This window comes from Natator depressus, chromosome 10 (assembly GCF_965152275.1).
Source record: "Natator depressus isolate rNatDep1 chromosome 10, rNatDep2.hap1, whole genome shotgun sequence".
In the NCBI taxonomy this organism is placed as follows: Eukaryota; Metazoa; Chordata; order Testudines; family Cheloniidae; genus Natator; species Natator depressus.
The window spans coordinates 2,332,144-2,353,681 of NC_134243.1; the positions used below are offsets into that span (position 1 = coordinate 2,332,144).

Genomic DNA, 21,538 nt, shown 5'->3' on the forward strand with positions numbered 1-21,538 from the left:
ACATTGCAGTCTCAGCTCAGGGAGCCTTAGCCAGGGATGTACAGAAGGAGAGAGAAAGAGAGAGATACGCGTGAGCTTTTTCAATGAGTTGCCTTTAGACTCTAGAAAGTAAGGGACCAATTCAGCGAGAAAGAGGGGTTCCACTAGGTGGTATTTTTATAGCACAGCTGCCTCTAGATGTGATGTCGCTCCAGTGTGCAGACCAACCCACAAACCAGACCCGGGAAAAATTCCAATACACCCTTGTTTATGAATGGGCCCATTTCCAGATGCATTCCCCTTGCTCTGGTTCGCCTCCTGGGCTATTTCATTTATAAGAGAGGATCCTTCTAAAGTTAAATGCCTTTTCACTTACAAATGCAAAATGAATGCTTTGTCTCCAAAAAGAACAAGACCGAAAATACAACAGAGCTTTACGTTGTCCCTGCTTTTAGGGCAGGGGAGAATACAGAGCTCTGTGGCACCTTGTCTGAGGCAGGGAAGATAACATAGGAAACCAGGTACAAGAAAAGCATCTGCCAGAGTGGTGAAAGAACCAGCTCTGCACCCTCCGGCAGCCAAGGCAGCCGGCCGTGGGGAACGGAGAGCAGGCTTCGGAGTCAGGCATCGGTGACGGAGGACATGAAGGATATAAGCCGAGATCTGAAGAGAGGAAGTAGCAAACTGGCTGGGGTGGGAACGGTATCACATATACAAGCAACTTCCTCCCAGCCACGGGGAGTATTAGCCTACAGAGAAGGCTAAATTGGAGTGGTGCACTGGGCATAAAAGAAGATAGATGTGAGGCCACTGACCAGCTATGGAGAGAGACTGGATTTTGAGATGAACAGGAAGCAGGGAAGGGGATGGACAAGTGTGATCGGTTCCCATTTCCTGCTGGGAGTCCAGTTTGGCTACCCGACTGAGGTTCCCTGGGTTTTCAAAGAGCAGAGATTTAGAAAGACGACAAAATAGGGGGAAATCACACTAGCAGATCTTCGACATAAGGCGGGAACAAGGATTTGGCAGAGGGGAAGCAAGACACATTCTAGCAACACTCCAGAGATGTAGGTTTACAGGGAGCAGAGAAGTGGGAGGAAAGAAATTTCTGGCCGGGAAAGAAAATGTACAGTTTGAATTAAAGCGTGTGAGAGGGGAGTTAAAGACCTGGGTGGAAGAATGTGACCCTCTGGAGCATTTAGTTGCAGAATGCTCTGGTGCACCCAGGAGATGGTGGAGTTGAGAGACAGGCTGATGGAGTAGAGAGCGGAGGGCAGATGTGGGCTAGGATGTTGTGACAGGCTATGCAGACCTTCTGGCGCCTCAAAGGGGGCCCTCATCATCCTGGCTCTCCCACACCTCAGACACTTTGTCTTGCAAAGTGAGGCAACATCCAGAGGAGCGGGGAGAGCTTGGGCCCAGAGGAATCCTCTCGGGGCCTCAAGGGGCAGGAGGCTGCACACAGTTAGGAGAACCTCCTGTAAGGCAATGGCTGCTGCTCTGGGGAGACCCGCTCTCCACTCACTCACAGAGGTTTCTCAAGAATGCACCTAATGTCTGTGTTACTTCGTGGTGGGCTGGGGCCTCTGCTTGATTCAGCAGCCAAGAGCACCTGTGACGCTGGTGTCTGGAAGCACTTGGCAGCCGCTTCAGGGAAAGGCGTCACTTGCGTTTGCCACAAGACTCTCTGGAACTGGGCTTTGCTACAGCAGCAGCCTGCACAGACACGACCTCCAAAGCTGAAGTGAACAGTGATTGTGGCAGCAGCTGGAGAAGATGCTCCAGGACAGAGCCGTAACCTCAGTTTTCCACAGCAGAGGAAGCCAGGGCACAGTGCAAAGCATCCACTGGAAACAACAACAGAACGGGAAGAGATACAGGATTCAAATCAGGAGAGGGGTGTTCAAGAGACAACATCTCCTACTTCCAGGTGCTCAAGGACAGAACCACTGATGGTACCAAGAGCTGCACCAAGATCATAGAAGAGGAGGAGAGAGAGAGGGACCCCACGGGTGGACCTGAGTTCATGGAGATGATCCAAGAACCAAGGGGAGGAAGGAGCTATGGGTATCTCACAGATGGGTCATCTCTGCAAGCAAAACTCCTTCTGTCAGCTCACAGACAGGGATGGGAGCCCCTGCACAGGAGCCATGTGACAGCCAGCTCACCACCTCTCTTTCTCCCTGGAGCCCAGAGACCCACTTTCTCTAGTTCAGCATCACTGGCCCCAGGCACTTTTCTATTCTACACCACCTCCCCTGTCCCACCCTGCACTGCAGGCCTGGGGTGGGGAAGAGGCAATCTGCTCAGGAGAAAAGAGACCGAAGGAAGGGCCAAATTGGGGGTGGGTACACCATCAATAAGGGCAGGATCAGAGACAGAAACATGATTTATACAGCACCATACAAGTGCCCAATGCTTAGCAGGCAAATCAGAGCCCTGATTGTCCCCGGGCGAGTTCAGAATTTCAGGGGCAGACTCTGCCTGGACCTTACTCGGACGTGCAGTTTGGAGGGCATGTGGCCAAGAAGTGTCCTCCGGGTGGCAGGGCATGGCCTGCGTCAGGGCCAGGTGGCGTTCCAGTTCCTGTGCTCTGTGGAGAGGCCCCACTCCCTGGGGCACCCCTGGTGCAGAGAGGGGCTAGGGACGGCCGCACTGGGTGGATGGACTGTGTATGCAGGGGGCTTGCTGCCCTCCGAGGAGTAATGTCTACGCATCTGTTTCCCCTCTGGGGATGGTGCAGCCCCATACCGCCCCCAAAACCAGGCTGTGATGACAAGGCACAATGGAGCCCGAAGGTAAAACATCATATGACAACTGTTGGATACAAACACTGTAAAGCAGGGAAACTGGCAACATTCCTGCGCCTCTCTCATCAGCTCTCATCCCGGAGTCAATGGCAGGAACAATTATGAGGCCCAACCACGTTGGAAATGTTAGAACAACTCACCCACATATAAAGGGCTTTTGGAGAACCATGGACGCCTTCCACCATCAACACACAGAACGACGTGAGCCAGCTAAGAGCCATGGACTCCCCTTCTTTGATCCCCGAAATGGGTCTCTCACAAACCAGACCTCTAGCCCTGTCGTGAGCACGTGCAATGCTCAGAGTGGGACAAGTGCTGAGGCTCTCACTCAGAGCCCTGTCCTTGGAGTGACCACTCTGAACTCACTGGCCCCAGGGGGACAAGGTGTACGAGCAGGTGCTGCAGAACCGGGTCCTGAGGGTTTGCTCTGGCCCAGGGCTTGCTGAAACAAATGGGAGTTTATCCCTGGCAAGGACTGAGTACAACATGCACCCTTTGAATCTGACCCACTGATCAAGATACTTTGCACTTCCGGGGAGACTTTGGCCAGAGGACCGCCCCCCGCCCCCCACTTTATAAAGGTCAGTGTATCTGCGGAGCAGCCGGCGGGGTAGAGTAGCAAAGGCTCAGAGTGGTTGCGCGACTTGCCCCAGGTTAGTGGGGAGCTCAGAGTAGAAGCCAGGTGTCCTGGCGCCCAATGCCCAGCTCTCCCCACTAGACTCATTAATACTAATTTGCTTCCTACCAACATCTCATATGTCTGGTTAATTTATATGCACCAGAACGAATGAAAGGAGCTCGTGTGTGTGCAGGAGGCTGGAGTTCATAACAGATCCCCACATTTAGGCCCAGAAGTGCAACCAGTTGTTCATATATGGCTCTGACCCGAGAGGGGGGTTTATAGTAATCTCTGGAAAACACAGAGCATTCCCCCTTTCCGGAACAATTGGTAGAGCCCTGCAAATCTGCAGATATCCGCTTTATATCTGGGGATCTCCACGTCCGCGGAGGTGGATCTCTGCGGACCATGCTTGTGGATCGGATGCGGATACAAATTTTGTAACCATGCAGGGCCCTAACAATTAGTATTGCTGTGAAAGGGATCGTTACAACTGCCTGTTAGAGTAGGTGTGCAGTTTGAGTTACACCTATAATCCTTCAGCTCGGCTGGACGCCTCACCGAGTCCACTACGCATAGGACGAAAAGGCAACAATTAAAATACTGTTTCCCTGCATCCTTGACCCAAGTCTGGCACGCCTACAGCTGGTGGAGGGCATGAGTTTATGCTGCAATTCCAGTTACATTCACATCACTGCACTTTGAAGAAGTCCGGATCCCAAAACACCCAAACAATTTATAGCTAGAGAATAATGTCAAGCTTTAAAAAGACCTATAGATTAACAACTGAATGAATTGAGCCCACAGGTGTTTTCCCCAAGTCCTACCAGGCTGGTATAGCTGAAGGTAATGATGCCCTGATGTGTCTTGCAGCAAGTCTGACCTGGGTTATCTCCCTATCAGTGCTAACCTTGGCACTCACTGGAATTACCGTCCCTCACTTTTTCTCTTTTTCAGTAATGTTGGGGAATGTTCAGACGGAAGGTTTCAATGGAAGGAGAATTTCCTGCTCCTGAACAATTACAGCATAATTTAAACTGCAGACAAATACACTGTATTTGAACACCACCCTATTGGGAGAGCTCAGGAAACCAGCCCATGCCTGGGACTTTTGGGGGCATTTCTGCCATATAAGGGAAAGTAAGATTTGGGGTTTGGCTTGGGGTTTTTTGGAGAGGAGGGGGACGCTGTTGGTTCGTTTTATCCTTTGTTCACTGGCACAATGCTGAAATTCCACAGATTCATACAAACAGCAGAAAGAAATGATTCTCCAGCAGCGAAGCCGCAAAAGTCATTCCTCTGCGACTAATTTAAAGGGTCACATTTGTGATGGCTGGCAAGTGTGAGGAAGAAGCAGGGCGGACATGTATGCCAATTAAAGAGCTTGCATAATTCATACCCCAAAATGGAAAATCCTGACTACAAACATGGAGCCTTATTTACCTAAGCAGCAGCAGACTGCGTTGGAGGGAAGTGAATGTAAAACACAATCAAAAGCCCTGAGCAAAGAAAGTTGATTGGCAGGAGCATTCAGCAACGCAGAGAAATCCTCCTTTGTTGCAAACATCTTTAGAAATGCCTCCGTAACATATGGCTTCCCTCACTGACACAGAGGGGCTAATTATTGCGCAGGAATGTCCCAGGTATTAAATACGGGATCACTACACTTACAGTGCCTCACCAGAAAGACAATTCACATTCAGTGCCAGCTCTAAAGAGCTTCTGCAGAGAATTAGTTCAAGGACAAAAAAAAAAAAATGTTACTAAGGCTGAAAACTGAGGTGGATCCTGCTGCTGCTGCTCTGATCTCAGCCCATTGGTTTCCCCGTATCACTAACTGTGCCTGATTCATTTTACTTTTCTCTCTTATTTCTCTGCCTGCAATAAATGAGGAACAAAGGCGTATGCCTGAACGGGAGCAGTAATTCATCAGCACCCTTCAGAGCCTGCATGAGCTGCCCTCTCCTCAGCGTGGCTGCCAGTTGTACCAGACACTAATTCAGCCGAGCCCTCTTTTCCCATGGTCTCCACGGAGATGGCAATGGACTTGCATCCTAATGAAGCGGTGGCTGGTATCGCCTAAAGCCTGCAAACCTGGGAAGTGGGTCTCTCAGGGTCCTTTTAAACTTGGACTTGGAGCTGCGCTGGGAATGGCACTCAAGTAATTAAAGATGCAGCCTCTGTTCTTTGCCAAGTACATTTGCAGGGCAGTTCATTATTCTGCAGAATCAGCTCGAGCAAATGAGCAGCCCCACCCCTTGCAGGGATATTACTCAGGAGGAGCGCCGAGACACTGACTAACTTGCACTTTTATTTCGGTGCTGCTGGGACCATTTAATGCCGAAATAAAACGAGCATTGTCTGCAAACTGCCACTTCAGGACGACCGCCCAGCGCTGACAGAGCAGAACAATGTCCGCGACCAGCATGGATCACCCCTGCTCCAACAATTTGTCACCAAGAGGCACCCGGACGCGAAATACAAAAACCAGCCCCACGCAGGAGAAATAATTTTGATCCCAACATCAGAGCACTAACAGGCAGCGGACGCGAGACGGTCTGTCTGATTCCCAGATGGAAGCATTCCATTGCAGAGTGTCACAATGTTGGCACCGATTCAGTCACTAGGACTGTGCCATGGAGGCTCCACGGAGAGAGAAAACAGAAAATGGACACCAAAAAATTAAATTAAAATCCCCAACCCGGAGCCTTCCGCTAAAATGTAAAGACATGCTTCATCTGCAGTGAGGCATGCTCATCTCCTCTCTCCTGGGCTTGACAGCAGATCCCATGGAGAGGGCGCCTTCACATTTATTTGATGAGATTGCACGCATATTTACACTTGGCTTTGCATCATGCATGCTAATGAGTTACTCCAGGAAAGCTGCGCAAATTAATTGCTCAAAGTATCCGTTAACTTACCAAATTGGGAGTCGTGATGCAAAATGAGAGGGCAGGATTTTGTAGCGCACTTCTGTGGCACGTTGCTACCCAGGTCTGGCAGGCGATTTGTGGCAGGGAGCTTTCTAAACCTACAGGATCTCTCAAGACTAAAGGTAGGGACTGAGCTATAAAAGGGCTGGTGAAAAAAAAGGAGAGAGAGACCTGCTTATATTTTTGTATTTAAATTTTTTTTTGAGCTCACATAGCATTTAGGGTCACATGCTGCCTTTAGCATCAGTCTGTACTGTCACATGATTGAGGTCATGAGTCATGTGACAAGCAAACCTGATGACGTGCCACTAAGAACCATTTAGAATCAACCCTAAAAAACTTAGTTGTAAAAATGTAATTTATAACCGGTTAATGAAATAATTAATTTTGAAGTAGACGTCTAACCTTTAGAACGAAATTTTTTGGAGGGAGGGGCGGGGGAAAGACGCGAATGAAATGCCAAGATTTCGATGAATATTTAATACACCCTCCTCGCAAGCTCTCCTGCAACTTGGAGCCGCGCCAGCGTCATTTGAATTCCATCCTTTGTTAATAACTAAATTGACGCCTCTGTTGCTATTCAATGTTTGCAGCTCTATCAAGCTGTAATCTGTCACACAGAATACCGGAGGAAGCATAACTCAATAGAGCCCACATCCATGTTCAAACCATACAGCACCCGGTCCATACAAAGCAGAGGGCACATCTGTCCTGCAGACATTCTTCAGTGGGGCGTGGGGTTTTCCCCCTACTGTTTTAACAATACCCTGAACGTAACCAACAAAATTAACAGGAAAAGGTGCAATTTTGAACACAGCATTTTGTATTATTTGTAGGTTTTTAATTAAAAAAATATATAAAATATCCTGATCCTAGACATAAAAATCTCCCCAACTCCCTCTACAAATTATAAATCACCTCATGTTCCCAACCCATGGACACTTGCAGGATTGCTGGTCAGGCTACAGCAATATATACAACAATCACAGCAAAACCAGCAGCAGCCACACAATGAACGTGAACTCTAGAAAACAGGGAGTGGAATCCCGGTGACAGGTGACTTGTTCCACAATTCAGTGACCAGGCTGCACACACATACAACCACCTCATTCAATTTTAAATTAAAAAATTAGTTTTACACATGTGTGTAGACACAAAATCACATCACTAAATACTAATAAGATTTTCCTTGTGAAAATCAAGCAGCAGATCAGAAATATTCTCATCTACCTGGGGGAAATTTAGATATGGGCCGATTTATACACTAGGGTTGGTTCTGAACGCAGACAGCAACGAAGGGAGACCACAGAGCTTGCTGTGGAGCTGCCAGGATGCCAAGTCTCCGATAGCCATCATTACTTCTCAATTAGTTTAACTAATTGGGCTATAGCGTCCATGTAATTCGCTTGATTCCCCTAAACCATTAATTCACATGCAGGACAAATATATTTTGCAGTTTGCTGCACAGTAAGCCCATGCAGGCGGGTTCATTTGCATTCCTGGCACACCGACAGACGCTGGAAATAGGTGTCTGCAAAGCTGGGCCGAGGCTCGAATGAAACACAGCAGAGGGAACAGGCGGCTGGCGGCATACAGGGGGCGGGGGGGACCCAGTTTTCATTTTGTATTAAATCAGCCGCATGCAGTTCAGGGAAATACTGAAATCCTAGGTATCAGTAGCAGGCGGTTTGCGGCCGCCTCGCCCTCACAGGGTTATAACGATTGTGCTCTTCGCGAGGCTCAGGAAGCGGCAGGTCGTGTGGAGCACGTGCGGCCAGCTAGCCAAGCCTCTTGGTTCAGGGGTCAGAGAGGGAAGGGTAGGGGTGGATGTAAGGCCACTGAGGAGGTGCCTTTCATTTTCCTAATAGGAGCAAAGTTCGTTTCCATCAGTTAATTCCTTCTGCGTAGTTACTCATGTAACGGGCTTGTCGGGCTTCCCGAGAGCAGCAAACGGGCTGGAGTCTGGAGTGAACAGAGACCATTCCACTGCCTTGGCAAGATTAATTGTTGGGGAGGAGCTGAACGAGGGTGCTCCGAAAGGTATCATAAGGGGGATGCAGCTGTGACCCAGAACTGGAGCCAGTCTGTGTCAGAGGGGAGCTGAGTCTGTGGGGGAGAAGGCAGAGATGCTTGAACTGGAGCCAAGACCACAAAGAGGAGTCACGAAGAGTGGGAGTTCAAACGCAGCACCGACGAAAGCTCGCAGCACTCTCCAGGAGGAGAGCAGGGAAAGCAGTGAGAAGAAGCTGGGGCAGGTTAGGGGGAGTTCAGCTCAGGCAGGAGGCCGGCGGTACGGTACCCTGCGAACTGCCCAGAACCACTTGCTGTGGTGCCAAGTGGTTTACGGACATACCTAGTCTGAACAAGTCACGGTTCTCAGGACCCATGTACTGCAGGGCAGGGGGGCTGAACAGATGATTAAATAAGAGACAGAAGACTCAGAGCCATGACTTATAGGAGACACACAGTGGCAGGATGGGAGAGTGGCTCAAGCGGCCAAACACATACATTCATTATTTTACCTTTTGACTTCGGCCCTGTGAACCACAGAATTCAACTCCTCTTGCTCTAAATACACAGACCCCTACCACTAGAACTAAGTGAGAATCTCCATTAGTTGTTAGCAGTATAGGACACATGACACAGATTATCAGTTCTGATTCCCTTGGGTGGCGGACACAGGTGTACACACAAATACGCACGAGTTGGTTCATTACAATATAATCTCCCCCTCAAGACATAGGCATAAAAGGATTCCAGAACCGAGTTAATCAGGCCAGTGCTGTTTCAAATACAGCTCTCAGAGCCATATAAATGCCTCCCGACAGATTTAAGCAGCACACAGAGATGACGCTCCATGTACATTTGACTGCAGATTCCTTACAGGTGGTTTTCTTCCTTTCAAGTGACTTGCACTGAAATTTCCTGGATTTAAAAGAAGAAAAAAAAAGGGGGGGGGATGGAGCAAGGGGGGGCATCTCTACTCCCATTTAAGGGAAGTTTACTCCCATTGAGCTGTCATTGAGAACAGTCCTAGCCGAGGGACAGACACTCTGCCTCACTACTGCAGTTCACATTGCTCCCTAGGGTAACAGCCTCCCAAATGGTTCCAGTCACTTGTACAAAATATGTATTAAAAATAAAAAAAGCCGGCATGCATGGGCAGCCAGTGACCTGGAAGTTGCGGAAGGCTAGCCCCTGGCCCCTCCCCTTGTGCCTGAGGCCCCTCCCCTCTCCCCTTATGCTCCCCACCCCCGCAGGAGCCCAGGGCACCCCCACCGCGGCCCCCGGCCCCAGTGCCGGGTGGCGAGGTCCCAGCCCCAGAGCACTAGGCAGCACGGTCCCAGCAGCAGCCGCCCCGAGTCCCTGCGGAAGGCAGGCCGGCCAGCCCCAGCCGGAGCCAGGCCACGGCTATCACGCAGCTCTCAGCAATCTGTTCCCCGGGTGCCACCATCTATCCCTGCTCCCACACCTCTGACTAGAAAATAAACCTTCCCCTAGGATGGAACAAGAAGGCAACAGGAAGGTAGGAAAGCCAGCGGTCCCATGAAGGCAGTAACCAACAGGGCTCAGGGCAAGATGGGGGCTTTAAGTCCCTCAGGGCAGTAGTGGGGTATGTGGCTAGGCACATGCCAGGAACCTTCTAGGGCTCTGGTTTGTGCAAACACTTTGCATGCACGCCTGTGAAGATGTGGCCCACACTACATGCCGTTCCGGAACCACTTCAACATCCGGGCAGGCCAGAATTCTCTCATTCTCTGCCACTAGGGTCCTCCGGTATTGGTGGCCCTTGGTCTCTCCTGTTCTCCGACCGCGGCACACAGTTCAGTCTCCGTAGGACTGAAATGCTTTAGCCTAAATCTTTGGGATTAATACAGGGATACCTGAGTGAAAACTAACAGCCTGTGACATGCAGGAGACCAGACTAGATGATCTCACAGTCGCTTCTGGCTTTAGATGCCACCTGCAGGAGCCAGCCTTTGAAATTTGCTGCAGACAGTGCGAAGGAGCCGTCATGGACTTGGCACCCACAGTGCATGGTGAACCAGGGCTCCAGGACCCTCAGTCCCCATGTGCAGGGCCCATGGCTGGGCTGTTCTGTGCCTGCAGTGGTCACAGCTCTGACGCATGCTAGCTGCCATGAGGTGGCATGCAGACTTTACCGGGGCACAGCTGGCTTATATGGTCCTTCCTGGTGCCAGCCCTGCCCTTTGTGCAGACGGGACCTGCCCCATGCACCCTCCTCCTGTTGCAGCAAGGCCTTTGTGGCTGCAGTGATGGGCCCACAGGGTGGAACTCCCTCCCCTTCTCCCCGCCCAAATCCCTCGCAGGTCAGCCACATCCTCAGAGCAGCGACCGCCCCGCCCCCTGGAGAGTGCCCTGCATCCAGCAGGCCCCACCATAAACAAACATTAATACCCACTTACAAACACCACCTTAGCTCTGCCCCAAGCTCTCTTGGGAGCAGCCCCTGCTGGCCTCACAATCACGCCCCTCCCCCCTTAGAGCAGGCTCCCTGCCTCGGTGTTACGTATTTGTCTTTTGTTCGCATGCTACACGGCTGTACGGCACCCGGGCCCTATATACCAATAACCACCAGCCCGCTGCCCCCTCTCTCACTCAGCCTTCTTGGTGGGGCAGGAAGGGGAGAAACGAAGAAGGACTAGACAGCGGCAGTGGGTCCCTATGTTAGCCAAGCAGCAGCTGTGCAGGCAGCCTGGGGCACCAGCACAGGAAGGGTTAACGTCATTCCAGCTGACAGCTGAAAAATTAGGGACAGTTCTAGGTGCCCTCTGTGCTCTGTGCGTGGGGACAAAGAGCCAGAGAGGACAGCGCTGGCCAGCAGCCCGGGCACTGCCAGCCAGCGCCCCAGGGACAATCAGCGCGACAGGGATTTTTCAGCCTACCTGCACGGTCGGTCGAAGGAGAAGGAGCCACCTGAGCACACTCCTCTGCCGGAGCGACTGGATCCAGCCCACCCAGCCGGCTCTCCAGGCTACAGCCAGGTACAAGATCATTCATCTAGATTAAAGGGAGCTGCTGGCGGGTGCCCTGGCATTCAAAGGAGCTTCCCCCACCCCCCGAATAGAGACAGAAGCAGTGCCTCAGCTTCACCTGCCGCTAAGGCTCCTGCTGCGAAGACTGGTAGGCGCCGAGCTATGTCCTTGAGACACAGACTGATGCCATCTGGGCAAAATGCCATGAGTTCCTTGGAGACCGGGAAGCGCCACGCTGCATCCAAAAGCTGCACAGAGACCAGAGCATGGTGCCGCAATCAACAAACATTAACCACTTGGTAGTGCAGACAAAGGACAGACCAGGAGGGGAGTGGACGGTGCCCCTGTACGGCTTTCTGGAAACATGCTTATGAATATACATTACATAACTGGAATAGGTCCTATGCTACATATGCCATGTAACATATCTCTGTAAAGGTTATGAACTACTGAATCTATTCCTCCTATTTGTAGGCATGTATCAGTTTTGTATTCAAAGTTATTAATATTGGCCGTGTACTGGCTTGATTTCTAAATAACCTTAGTAGAGCATTTGGTCAGTTCCTGGAGAAAGGAATTTACCAAGTTCAGTGCCCAATCAAGAAGCACTTAAGGAACAATGTATCTTGGAAGGCTCCAGTCCACGTAAGAAGTCTTCCTGGAGACGTTCAAGATGCCATGTGGGCAATGGCTTCTGCCTATAAAAACTATGAGTCACACATGGACATGTGACTTGCCCTGGTGACTTCAGAACTCCATCTTGGAGCTGGACTTTGCATAGGAGAGAAGAGGGGGGGTCTCCACCCACAAGAGAAAGTCTATTTAAGCCTGTGGTAGACCCCTCCATTTTGTCTTCAGCTGGCTAAGGAAATAGCCTCTCCATCCCCAAAGATACCTGAAAGAAACTGGAACAAAGGACAGTAACTACAGGGGGTGTGAGTGATTGCTGGATCAGGACTAGAAGGAGATTAGTCTGTAAAAGGAAGCTTACTGGAACTGGTGAGGTTTTGTCTGTATTCAGTTTTATTTGACATAGACTTGTGGGTTTTATTTTATTTTGCTTGGTAATTCACTTTGTTGTGTCTGTTACTACTTAGAACCACTTAAATCCTACTTTCTGTATTTAATAAAATCACTTTTTACTTATTAATTAACCCACAGTATGTATTAATACTTGGGGGGGCAAACAGCTGTGCATATCTCTCTATCCATGTTATAGGGGACGAACAATTTATGAGTTTACCCTGTATATGCTTTCTACAGGGTAAAACTGATTTATTTAGGGTTTGGACCCCACTGGGAGCTGGGCATCTGAGTGTTAAAGACAGGCACAATTCTGTAAGCTGCTTTCAGTTAAGCCTGCAGCTGTCAGGGGACGTGGTTCAGACCTGGGTCTGGGTTTGCAGCAGGCTAGCGGGTCTGGCTCAAACCAGGCAGGGCACTGAAGTCCTAAGCTGATAGGGCAGGAAAGCAGGAGCAGAAGTAGTCTTGACACATCAGGTGGCAGCTCCCAGGGGGTTTCTGTGATCCAACCCGTCACAGGGAGCTTGGCAGGAAAGGCTTCAAGAGGATGCACATTGTGCTGTTAACCCCTTTCGGTGCCGGTATTCAGCGGGGACGTGGTGCAGGAGGTCGGTCAGGCACAGGGAACTGAACTGCCATTTGGCAGGCCCAGCAGTAGCAGAGAGTGGGGAAGCGAGGGAGTCACTAGCCAGAGGGACACAGATCAGGTTAGAGAACGTCCTGCATCCAAGGCATGAGGCAGGGTTGCAGGACACCCCCAAGTGCCAGGGCATGTGGGCTTATGGCAACGCAGCAGATTTGGGGACAGAGTCACAGCTGCAGCTGGGGGCTCAAAGAGGCCCTTTCTGCTGCTCCAGTTGAGGAGCGGTTCTGTGCTGGACTGGTCCCCCAGGGCTGAGTAAAACAGCCAGGGGGCTGCTCTAACTTGCACCAGCTGACAAGAGTCCCAGGGGCCCATTAGAGAAGCCAGGGATTCCTGGGCACCCAGACCACACTTCCCTCTCCTGGCCACACCCCCCCACCAGCATCCAGGAGGTGGTGGGGTAGGGGGCCACTGCAGTGGCTCCATGCACCCCGGTAACCCCTTCGTAGGGGAGATCCGCCAAGAGCTGCATGCACCAATTTTGGGGCAGCTTTGTGGGGTGGTGCGTAAAACACCCTTATCTGCTGTGAGGCCCTGAAAAGAGCAGGGCACAGAATGGCAGCCAGTGGGTTTAATGCACAACATCCTGGATTTTTGGGGTGCTCACTTCACAGTTGCAGTGCCAGCATCTATACACTGTGTTCTGCTTGCTCTAGCCGTCTCCCTTCTCCTCGATGTGCTGCAGAAACAGCAGCAGCCCCGGCTTCAGGAGGGGAATGGTCTCCTAACATGGATAAACCGCTGAGGAACAAAGATCCTGCTCAGGAGACTATCCCAGCAGTAACAGAAATAAAAGGGAAGGAAAAACAAACACCGAGAATGAAAGAGAAACAGAATCGCATTAGAACAGAAAGATCACGCGGATCCTGTCCCAAAGGGGTCAGAAGGTCTAATTATGACACATACAGGTGGAAGACCTAATTGCATACAGGAGGTGGATTCTTGCATGCTGCAGCTGGTGCAAAACTTGTCCAGAAGGGGTTCTCCCTGGCACAGCACACTAGGAATTGAGTTTGCACAAACAGCTGGTCCTAACTCTAGTAAGAATACCAGGGGGCAAAAAAAAAAATCTCTTGGCCAACTCCGACAGCACCACGCACCCTGCCTCTTAGCCACCAGACTTCATTTATGTTTTAAGTATGTGTGCTGTATTGCTGTGAGGACAGGCTAACTATGCAGGTGCCAATTGGCCACAAGCAACTGCTCTAGTGTGGACTGGGGTTTCGAGCAGTGAATTGAAAGTCAGGACGCCTGGGTTCAATTTCCAGATCAGCCCCTGATTTGCTGTGTGAACTGTAACTTGGGCCATTAATTCTGAGTGCCTCCATTTTGAGATGCCCAACACAACACACCTGAAAACCTGATTGCACTCACCGCTTTCATTGACTTCAGCTGGATTTCTGGGAGGTCGGCACCTCTGAAAATCAGCCCCAAGGTTTCTCAGGTCCAGTAAAAACTGAAGCACTTAAAACTAGTTGATACTTAAATTAGGGCTTCGATCCCTGTATTGTGACCTATAAAATGGGAATAATAATTCCCATGCAATAAGGGATCGTGAGGCCGAATTCATGCTCATAAAGTGCTTTCAGATCCTTAAATTCTTTATTGTTACTAATAATAAACCGACACAGGAAACGTGACATTATTTACCTGAGTAACGTGTTTTCCCTTTGCAGCACTTGGGCCAAAAGAGGAAAGTTATTTTTAAAAATCTAATATCTGTCTAGAATAAACCCACTGGTACCAGCCACAGGTCTGAGCCAGGTCTGAAACATTAGAAATGCACAGGTAAAGTTCATCTAAATCACTGCTCATGCTTATGTTCCACTGATGAGTGAGCAAGTGGACTCCAAAGCCACTCAGAGGTGTCTGAAAAGTGTGAAGCCAAAGAATTTCAGCGGTGAGGGAAGTGCCATTAGTAAGGCTCCTGAATATCCTCATAAAACAACTCTCGGCTGGTCCACTACTGTCAAAGTTGCAGAGTAGCAGCCGTGTTAGTCTGTATTCGCAAAAAGAAAAGGAGGACTTGTGGCACCTTAGAGACTAACAAATTTATTTGAGCATAAGCTGTGAGCTACAGCTCACTTCATCGGATGCATTCAGTGGAAAATACAGTGGGGAGATTTCTATACACACAGAACATGATATCACCCATTTTTTCATGTTCTCTATGTATATAAATTTTCCCCCTGTACTTTCCACTGTATGCATCCGATGAAGTGAGCTGTCGCTCACGAAAGCTTCTGCTCAAATAAATTGGTTAGTCTCTAAGGTGCCACTAGTCCTCCTGTTCTTTTTACTATCAAAGTGGACCTGCAATCTAAGCTAGTGTACACTAGGGGGCACTGGTGTAAGATCACACAGAAACCTTGCATATTAAAGGAGAAAAAAATACGGACAGATAATCCAAATCCTAGCACACCCTTTTGTAGCCAGCCACTTCCTGGCTGACCCGCCTCGCAGTAACACCTGCTGGGCTACCGCTGTCCATTCACAGGCCAGGGGAAATCAATCAATAGCAAGGAAGGACACACTCCACCTGACCCATGCAGCAAGCCCACTCTACCTGCAGCATTCATTCAGGGCACAGCAGGTACTTTTTTACCTGCCTCTACCTGGAGCATTCAGCAACCGTCAGTGGCGTGGGATGTGAGAGAGGCCCTATTGTATTTAAGGGGCAACCCAACAGAGCACTGTTATTAAACGCGGCTGCGAGGAAGACTGCAGCATGAGGCAAATTGCAGCCATATTTTAAAAGGAGGAAACCCAATATTTGGAAAAAAAGTAATATAAAATAACTAATAGTCATGGCAACCCTAAAGTGACTTCGAGCTCCTGAAGTGTCATTATTCAGAGCAGACTGTTTTAATGCCGGTGCACTGAGTTATTGCTGAAATAGACCCAGCTTGTCCTTTTAACATATTCATTCATTTTTATGATTTGATTCATATCAATTTCTCTCTGCTGGTTACAAAATCAGATTTGCATCCAGAGACTTGTGAGCAGGCAGCTTCCTCACAACTCCACACGCAGGGCACACAAAATCCAGCTCAACCTTCTCCCCACACTGGGCTGCTCCCGGGGCTTCTCCGCGGGGACTGCTCAGCGCACACAAACCAGATCCTTCCTAGAGGCCATTCCTACTTTCCTTACTTCTGGGTGGGTTAATGAGCCGCCCGTGTCAATGGCTTTGTCTACACTAGAGAAATTTTCTGTCCCAACCCCCTGGAACCTACGTAAAACTCTCCTTATGCACATGCAAAAGTGCTCCAGCCAATTTATGGCTGTTCTAAGAACTGGCTGGAGTAGGCTAGGCTCGCAGCGGGTCCACGAATCCGTGCAGTATGAACAGCTTTAGCTCCACTGTGGGTAGGTCACGCCCCAAAGCCTCCCAGAATCCTTTGCTCCTGAGGGCTCTGGGCTCTAAAAGGGAAAAGGAAGCAAAGATGGTGCCTCTCTTTCTCCGGAGAGGCCAAGTGGCAGACACTTTTCACCCGCTTTCCTGACACGGGGGTTAGGGGGCTCTAGCTCTGCTCCCCTCGGAGCACAACCCTGCACTGGGGTTTGGATCCTCCCTGTCCCCTCACCCGTGTGCCAGCTTGGGCAAAAGGAGCTCTTTAACCCCTTCCTAACCAGGGTGGCAACCTGCCCCACCACAGTACTTGCACGGTGCCCATCCCCCTGGCATCGGAGCCATTCGCGCGTTTAACGTGCCTGTGGGAGGGAGGGAATTCCGGCTTCCCCATTTCAGAGCTGGGCCTGAACTCACAGGACTGTAACTTGCATCTGCTGAGTCTCAGGGAAGCGTGCTGACCGCGAGCCCTCAGCCCACGTGCTCCTGAGCAGAGCTGGTTTAACAACGTTTAAACAACGATGCTCCACGGTGCAACCACGGGAACGGACGCAGCTACGGAAACTCTGGCTTGTGCCCATGGCTGGGTCTGTCGCAGGGCTAGTGCCTTAGAGATTGCTTTCCCAGGTCAGGGGCGGGGAGGAGCTATCAGCAGGAGGGAGTGTGGGGAATCTTGTCCTAACTGTCCAAGCTGTTCCTGCTCCATGCATCAATAACTGAAGGACTTCATTTGTCAGGACTGTCAATCCAGCACCTACTGCTCTAGGCACTGTAGGTATGCCTAGGAGCATTTGGGCCCCAAGTATTGTACAGAAGAGGGAAGGAAAACTTTCACCACCAATGTCACAATTTGGTTTTCCAGGTTCTTCTGAAACAAAGGGCTGTTTCCATCCGTTTCTACAGCGAAATACAAAGCGCAGAACAAGAGGGCTTATCAGAAAGAAGATACACGCCGACACTAGCAAGCCGCACACAGCCCGGCTACAACATTTCAAAAACTAATACATGAAAAACATGAAACGCTTTTGCCCCACCCAGATACCAACAGTAACTGCCAAGAAGAGACTAGCAAAGGAGGTTTGTGGAACCTGGGCTGTGCATGTTGAGTCCCTCTCTAATAACTGAGCTACACAGAGGATAAGAGATTGCCACTGGTACAAGTTAACAGGGTTATTCCTTGAGCTCGAGCGACAGGGATCTCTATTGAAGGTCCTGGGTTCTAGCCCTGCTCATAGCTTGTGGAGGACAGAGGACGGTCATAACGTGGAATAGCAAAGGTCAACTCCTATACTGAGGAAAACCCCTCTATTTTTCCAGGCAGAACCAGAAGGAACACTTTATTAATACTAAAGCCTGGTTAGGGGGAACTGGTGCTTCTGCCTCTAAATCCTAGGACAAACGGAAGTGAGAAGTGGGTTTTTTGGGGGTGTTAATTTATTAAAGGATGCACACTCTCCTCCAACACATTTGACCATCCCCATGCTGAGGTTTGCATCAATATGTCATAGAATCATAGAATATTAGGGTTGGAAGGGACCTCAGGAGGTCATCTACTCCAAACCCCTGCTCAAAGCAGGACCGATCCCCAACTAAATCATCCCAGCCAGGGCTTTGTCAAGCCTGTCCTTAAAAATATCTAAGGAAGGAGATTCCACCACCTCCCTAGGTAACCCATTCCAGTGTTTCAACACCCTCCTAGTGAAAAAGTTTTTCCTAATATCCAACCTAAACCTCCCCCACTGCAACTTGAGACCATTACTCCTTGTTCTGTCATCAGCTACCACTGAGAACAGTCTAGAGCCATCCTCTTTGGAACCCCCTTTCAGGTAGTTGAAAGCAGCTATCAAATCCCCCCTCATTCTTCTCTTCCGCAGACTAAACAATCCCAGTTCCCTCAGCCTCTCCTCATAAGTCATGTGTTCCAGTCCCCTAATCATTTTTGTTGCCCTCCGCTGGACGTTTTCCAATTTTTCCACATCCTTCTTGCAGTGTGGGGCCCCAAACTGGACACAGTACTCCAGATGAGGCCTCACCAATGTCGAATAGAGGGGAACGATCACGTCCCTCCATCTGCTGGCAATGCCCCTACTTATACAGCCCAAAATGCCATTGGCCTTCTTGGCAACAAGGGCACACTGGTGACTCATATCCAGCTTCTCGTCCACTGTAACCCCTAGGTCCTTTTCTGCAGAGCCGAGCCATTCGGTCCCTAGTCTGTAGTAGTGCATGGGATTCTTCCGTCCTAAGTGCAGGACTCTGCACTTGTTCTTGTTGAACCTCATCAGATTTCTTTTGGCCCAATCCTCTAATTTGTCTAGGTCCCTCTGTATCCTATCCCTACCCTCCAGCCTATCTACCTCTCCTCCCAGTTTAGTGTCATCTGCAAACTTGCTGAGGGTGCAATCCACACCATCCTCCAGATCATTAATGAAGATATTGAACAAAACCGGCCCGAGGACTGAGCCTTGGGGCACTCCACTTGATACCGGCTGCCAACTAGACATGGAGCCGTTGATCACTACCCGTTGAGCCCGACAATCTAGCCAACTTTCTATCCACTTTATAGTCCATTCATCCAGCCCATACTTCTTTAACTTGTCAGTCTCATCCCCTCTGCATGTTATTGTAGGTATTTGATAGCAACAGCATATGAAACCATTCAAAATCAGCTTCCCATCGGCATCAGAAAGACAGAAAGCCGTTAGGACCCAGCGCTAAAACAAACCCAACCACGGAAAACACACATAAGGTGTTACGTATTTGCTGAGGGATTTTATCCTTCTAAGAATTTAGTTCTAAAACATTCTTCCAAAGAATCTCTGCTTTCACTGAAATCATCTGTATTGTCTGCCATTGAAAAAATCCTTCCCTACACCCTTCTGGCTTCATTGGCACGTCAAAGCCCAGGGGGAACCACAGAAATGCATGGACAATCCTGGGCATTGGTCCTGCAAAGATGTACCCCGGTGCCTTCCTTCACACAGTGAGTGGCCCCATGAAGTCACTAGGTGTGAAGTCAGCCACATGCAGATGTCTTTGCTAAGAAAGCAAACAAGTAAAAACCCTTCCCCTCTCCACAGCTCTGGTTTCAGACTTGTCTCTTACAATGTCATAGTCCCAGCAGGTCTCCAGTCCTCCAAGGAGTCCTCTGGAAAAAACAGGGAAGCTGAGACTAGATTCTCAGCTCCAACTCCAGAGAACAAAGTAGATGGAAAGGATTCTCCCTAACACAAGAGATCCCTGGCTGTCCTAGAGCAGATTCTGCTGGCTCTCTGGCATCCGCCTCCCGCCCTTTGTGTCAGGGTGTGTCAGGGTTGTGCCAGGACTGGGCAGGGTGGGGGCAGAGCACATGGCACTCTACCTGATCCCCAGCTAGCAGAGTATCATTTAAAGCCATCCCTAGGCCCCCGTAACTTACACCAGGGACTGTTTCAGGATCAGCAGAAGGCAGGGCTAGAACCCCCTTTCTCCTTGCATTCCCCAGCACAAATTTGGGGCAGCTGAGAATCAGGCTCAGTAGCACTAAATTAAAAATAAGGAAGAAGAAAACAAGAACCTTCCCCACTCACTTATACGTCATCAAAAGGGCCCGTTGTATTGTTTGCAGGGGGAGAGTGTCAGGACTGGAGGATTTCAACTACAACAGCAAGTTAAATGCATAAAGGGTATTTATTCTTTTATCCATTTGATTCCCTTTGCTGTATTTCTTTTAATAGTCGCAGTTCTAATTGGGAGGGGCAGGAGATACAATGATTCAAGCCACAGAGCATAGATTCCCACCAGGGTTTCATTCTTTTCGCAGTTACTCTGAATCATAGAATCATAGAATATCAGGGTTGGAAGGGACCTCAGGAGGTTATCTAGTCCAACCCCCTGCTCAAGGCAGGACCAATCCCCAATTAAATCATCCCAGCCAGGGCTTTGTCAAGCCTGACCTTAAAAACTTCTAAGGAAGGAGATTCTACCACCTCCCTAGGTAACGCATTCCAGTGTTTCACCACCCTCCTAGTGAAAAAGTCTGATCTGATCAATGGCTGGCTTCTCAGACCGCTCAGTTTTTCGGTGGAGGATGAACCATGGATTCACGTCTCTTACCTGTTTCTCTTCGCTTTTGAGATCCCTGTTTACATGTTCCTGGGCATGGGCTGACAGCTCTTCCATTACCTACAATAAAGCACAATGCACGCTGACTCAGTCTTGGGGTGCATGCAGGATTCCCCAGGGAATTCTACATGGAAAGCTCTTGCATTCGTTCCGTGTGTCAGCTCCATGGCCAGCCAAACGACGAAAGCTCTTGGTGGGAACAGCATCAAAGGGGATCGCTGACGGTCGTGCTGGAGCCTGAGCAAGGTTCAGCGCTCTGAGGCTTGTTCTCCTCTTCCCACTAGCATCAGCCGGGCTTGCAGGGAACAAACTCCACCAAGAGGTCTGGGAAGTTCCTTTGTTCCCTGTCAGGGGCGGATGAAAGACCCCAGCCCCAAGCCCGTTGGAGATTGAGGTCTAAATGGCACATTTCTCTCAAACGGGTGAACTGGGGAGCGCACAAGGGAGTGTTTTGGTCACAGTTTTGGGTTCCTTTGATTTTAGGAGCCTCATGTATAACCTAGCTGTAGAAAGGGAGCGAAACATCTACATGGTGCCAGCGGATGTCTGGTATCCTTCCCCACTCTGTCACCTAGACCTGAAAAAATGCAGGATGAGGGCTGTACAGTAACAATCTGACACGGCCCATCCTACCACGTGGGTTATCACCTCCGCGCTAATCTTTAGCCTGGTTTGCACTGGGGTGGGGAGGTTCTGCACCAGTGTAGCCACACTGATGTAGCTGCACCAGTGCAAACCCCGAGTGCAAGTCACTCGTCATGCCAACGCAGTGTATCCTCGCTACAGGTTTGCATTAGCGCAGCTACATCAGAGCAGCTACAATGGGGCAAAAACAAAGAAAAATCCCCTCGTTCTCAATAATGCTTCGGCCTCAGGCTGTCGGACCCTACAGATTTGGGGTCAGAAGTGCCATGTTCTCATTCGCACACCTCACTTGCCCCAGCTCTCTGACAATGCGCATGTACCATTTGCTACGCAAGTCGCAGCGCTTGCAGGGTGCTGGAGGCCAAGTCACATCACTGGGAGCCCCATCTACCCTGCAGTGTCCAGACCCAAGCAGGAGTGTCGGTTACAGCTC

General features: G+C 49.9%; 1 protein-coding gene across 14 annotated transcripts in view; it reads right to left on the reverse strand.

The window, feature by feature from the left end:
* TNRC6A (trinucleotide repeat containing adaptor 6A) overlaps positions 1-21,538 on the reverse strand; it is a 187,260-nt gene that overhangs the window by 148,213 nt on the left and 17,509 nt on the right. For 6 of the 14 annotated variants that reach the window (XM_074964965.1, XM_074964967.1, XM_074964954.1 and 3 more), the window contains exon 1: positions 11,249-11,386. The exons of 1 other annotated variant lie outside the window; for it this stretch is intronic. In XM_074964965.1, the coding sequence (XP_074821066.1) occupies positions 11,249-11,359 (111 nt within the window). In that variant the 5' untranslated portion in view covers positions 11,360-11,386. Of the gene's footprint in view, positions 1-6,329; positions 6,483-11,248; positions 11,388-20,451; positions 20,521-21,538 lie in introns of those variants that run through there. 7 more of the 14 variants (XM_074964952.1, XM_074964951.1, XM_074964953.1 and 4 more) reach the window with 3 other exon arrangements.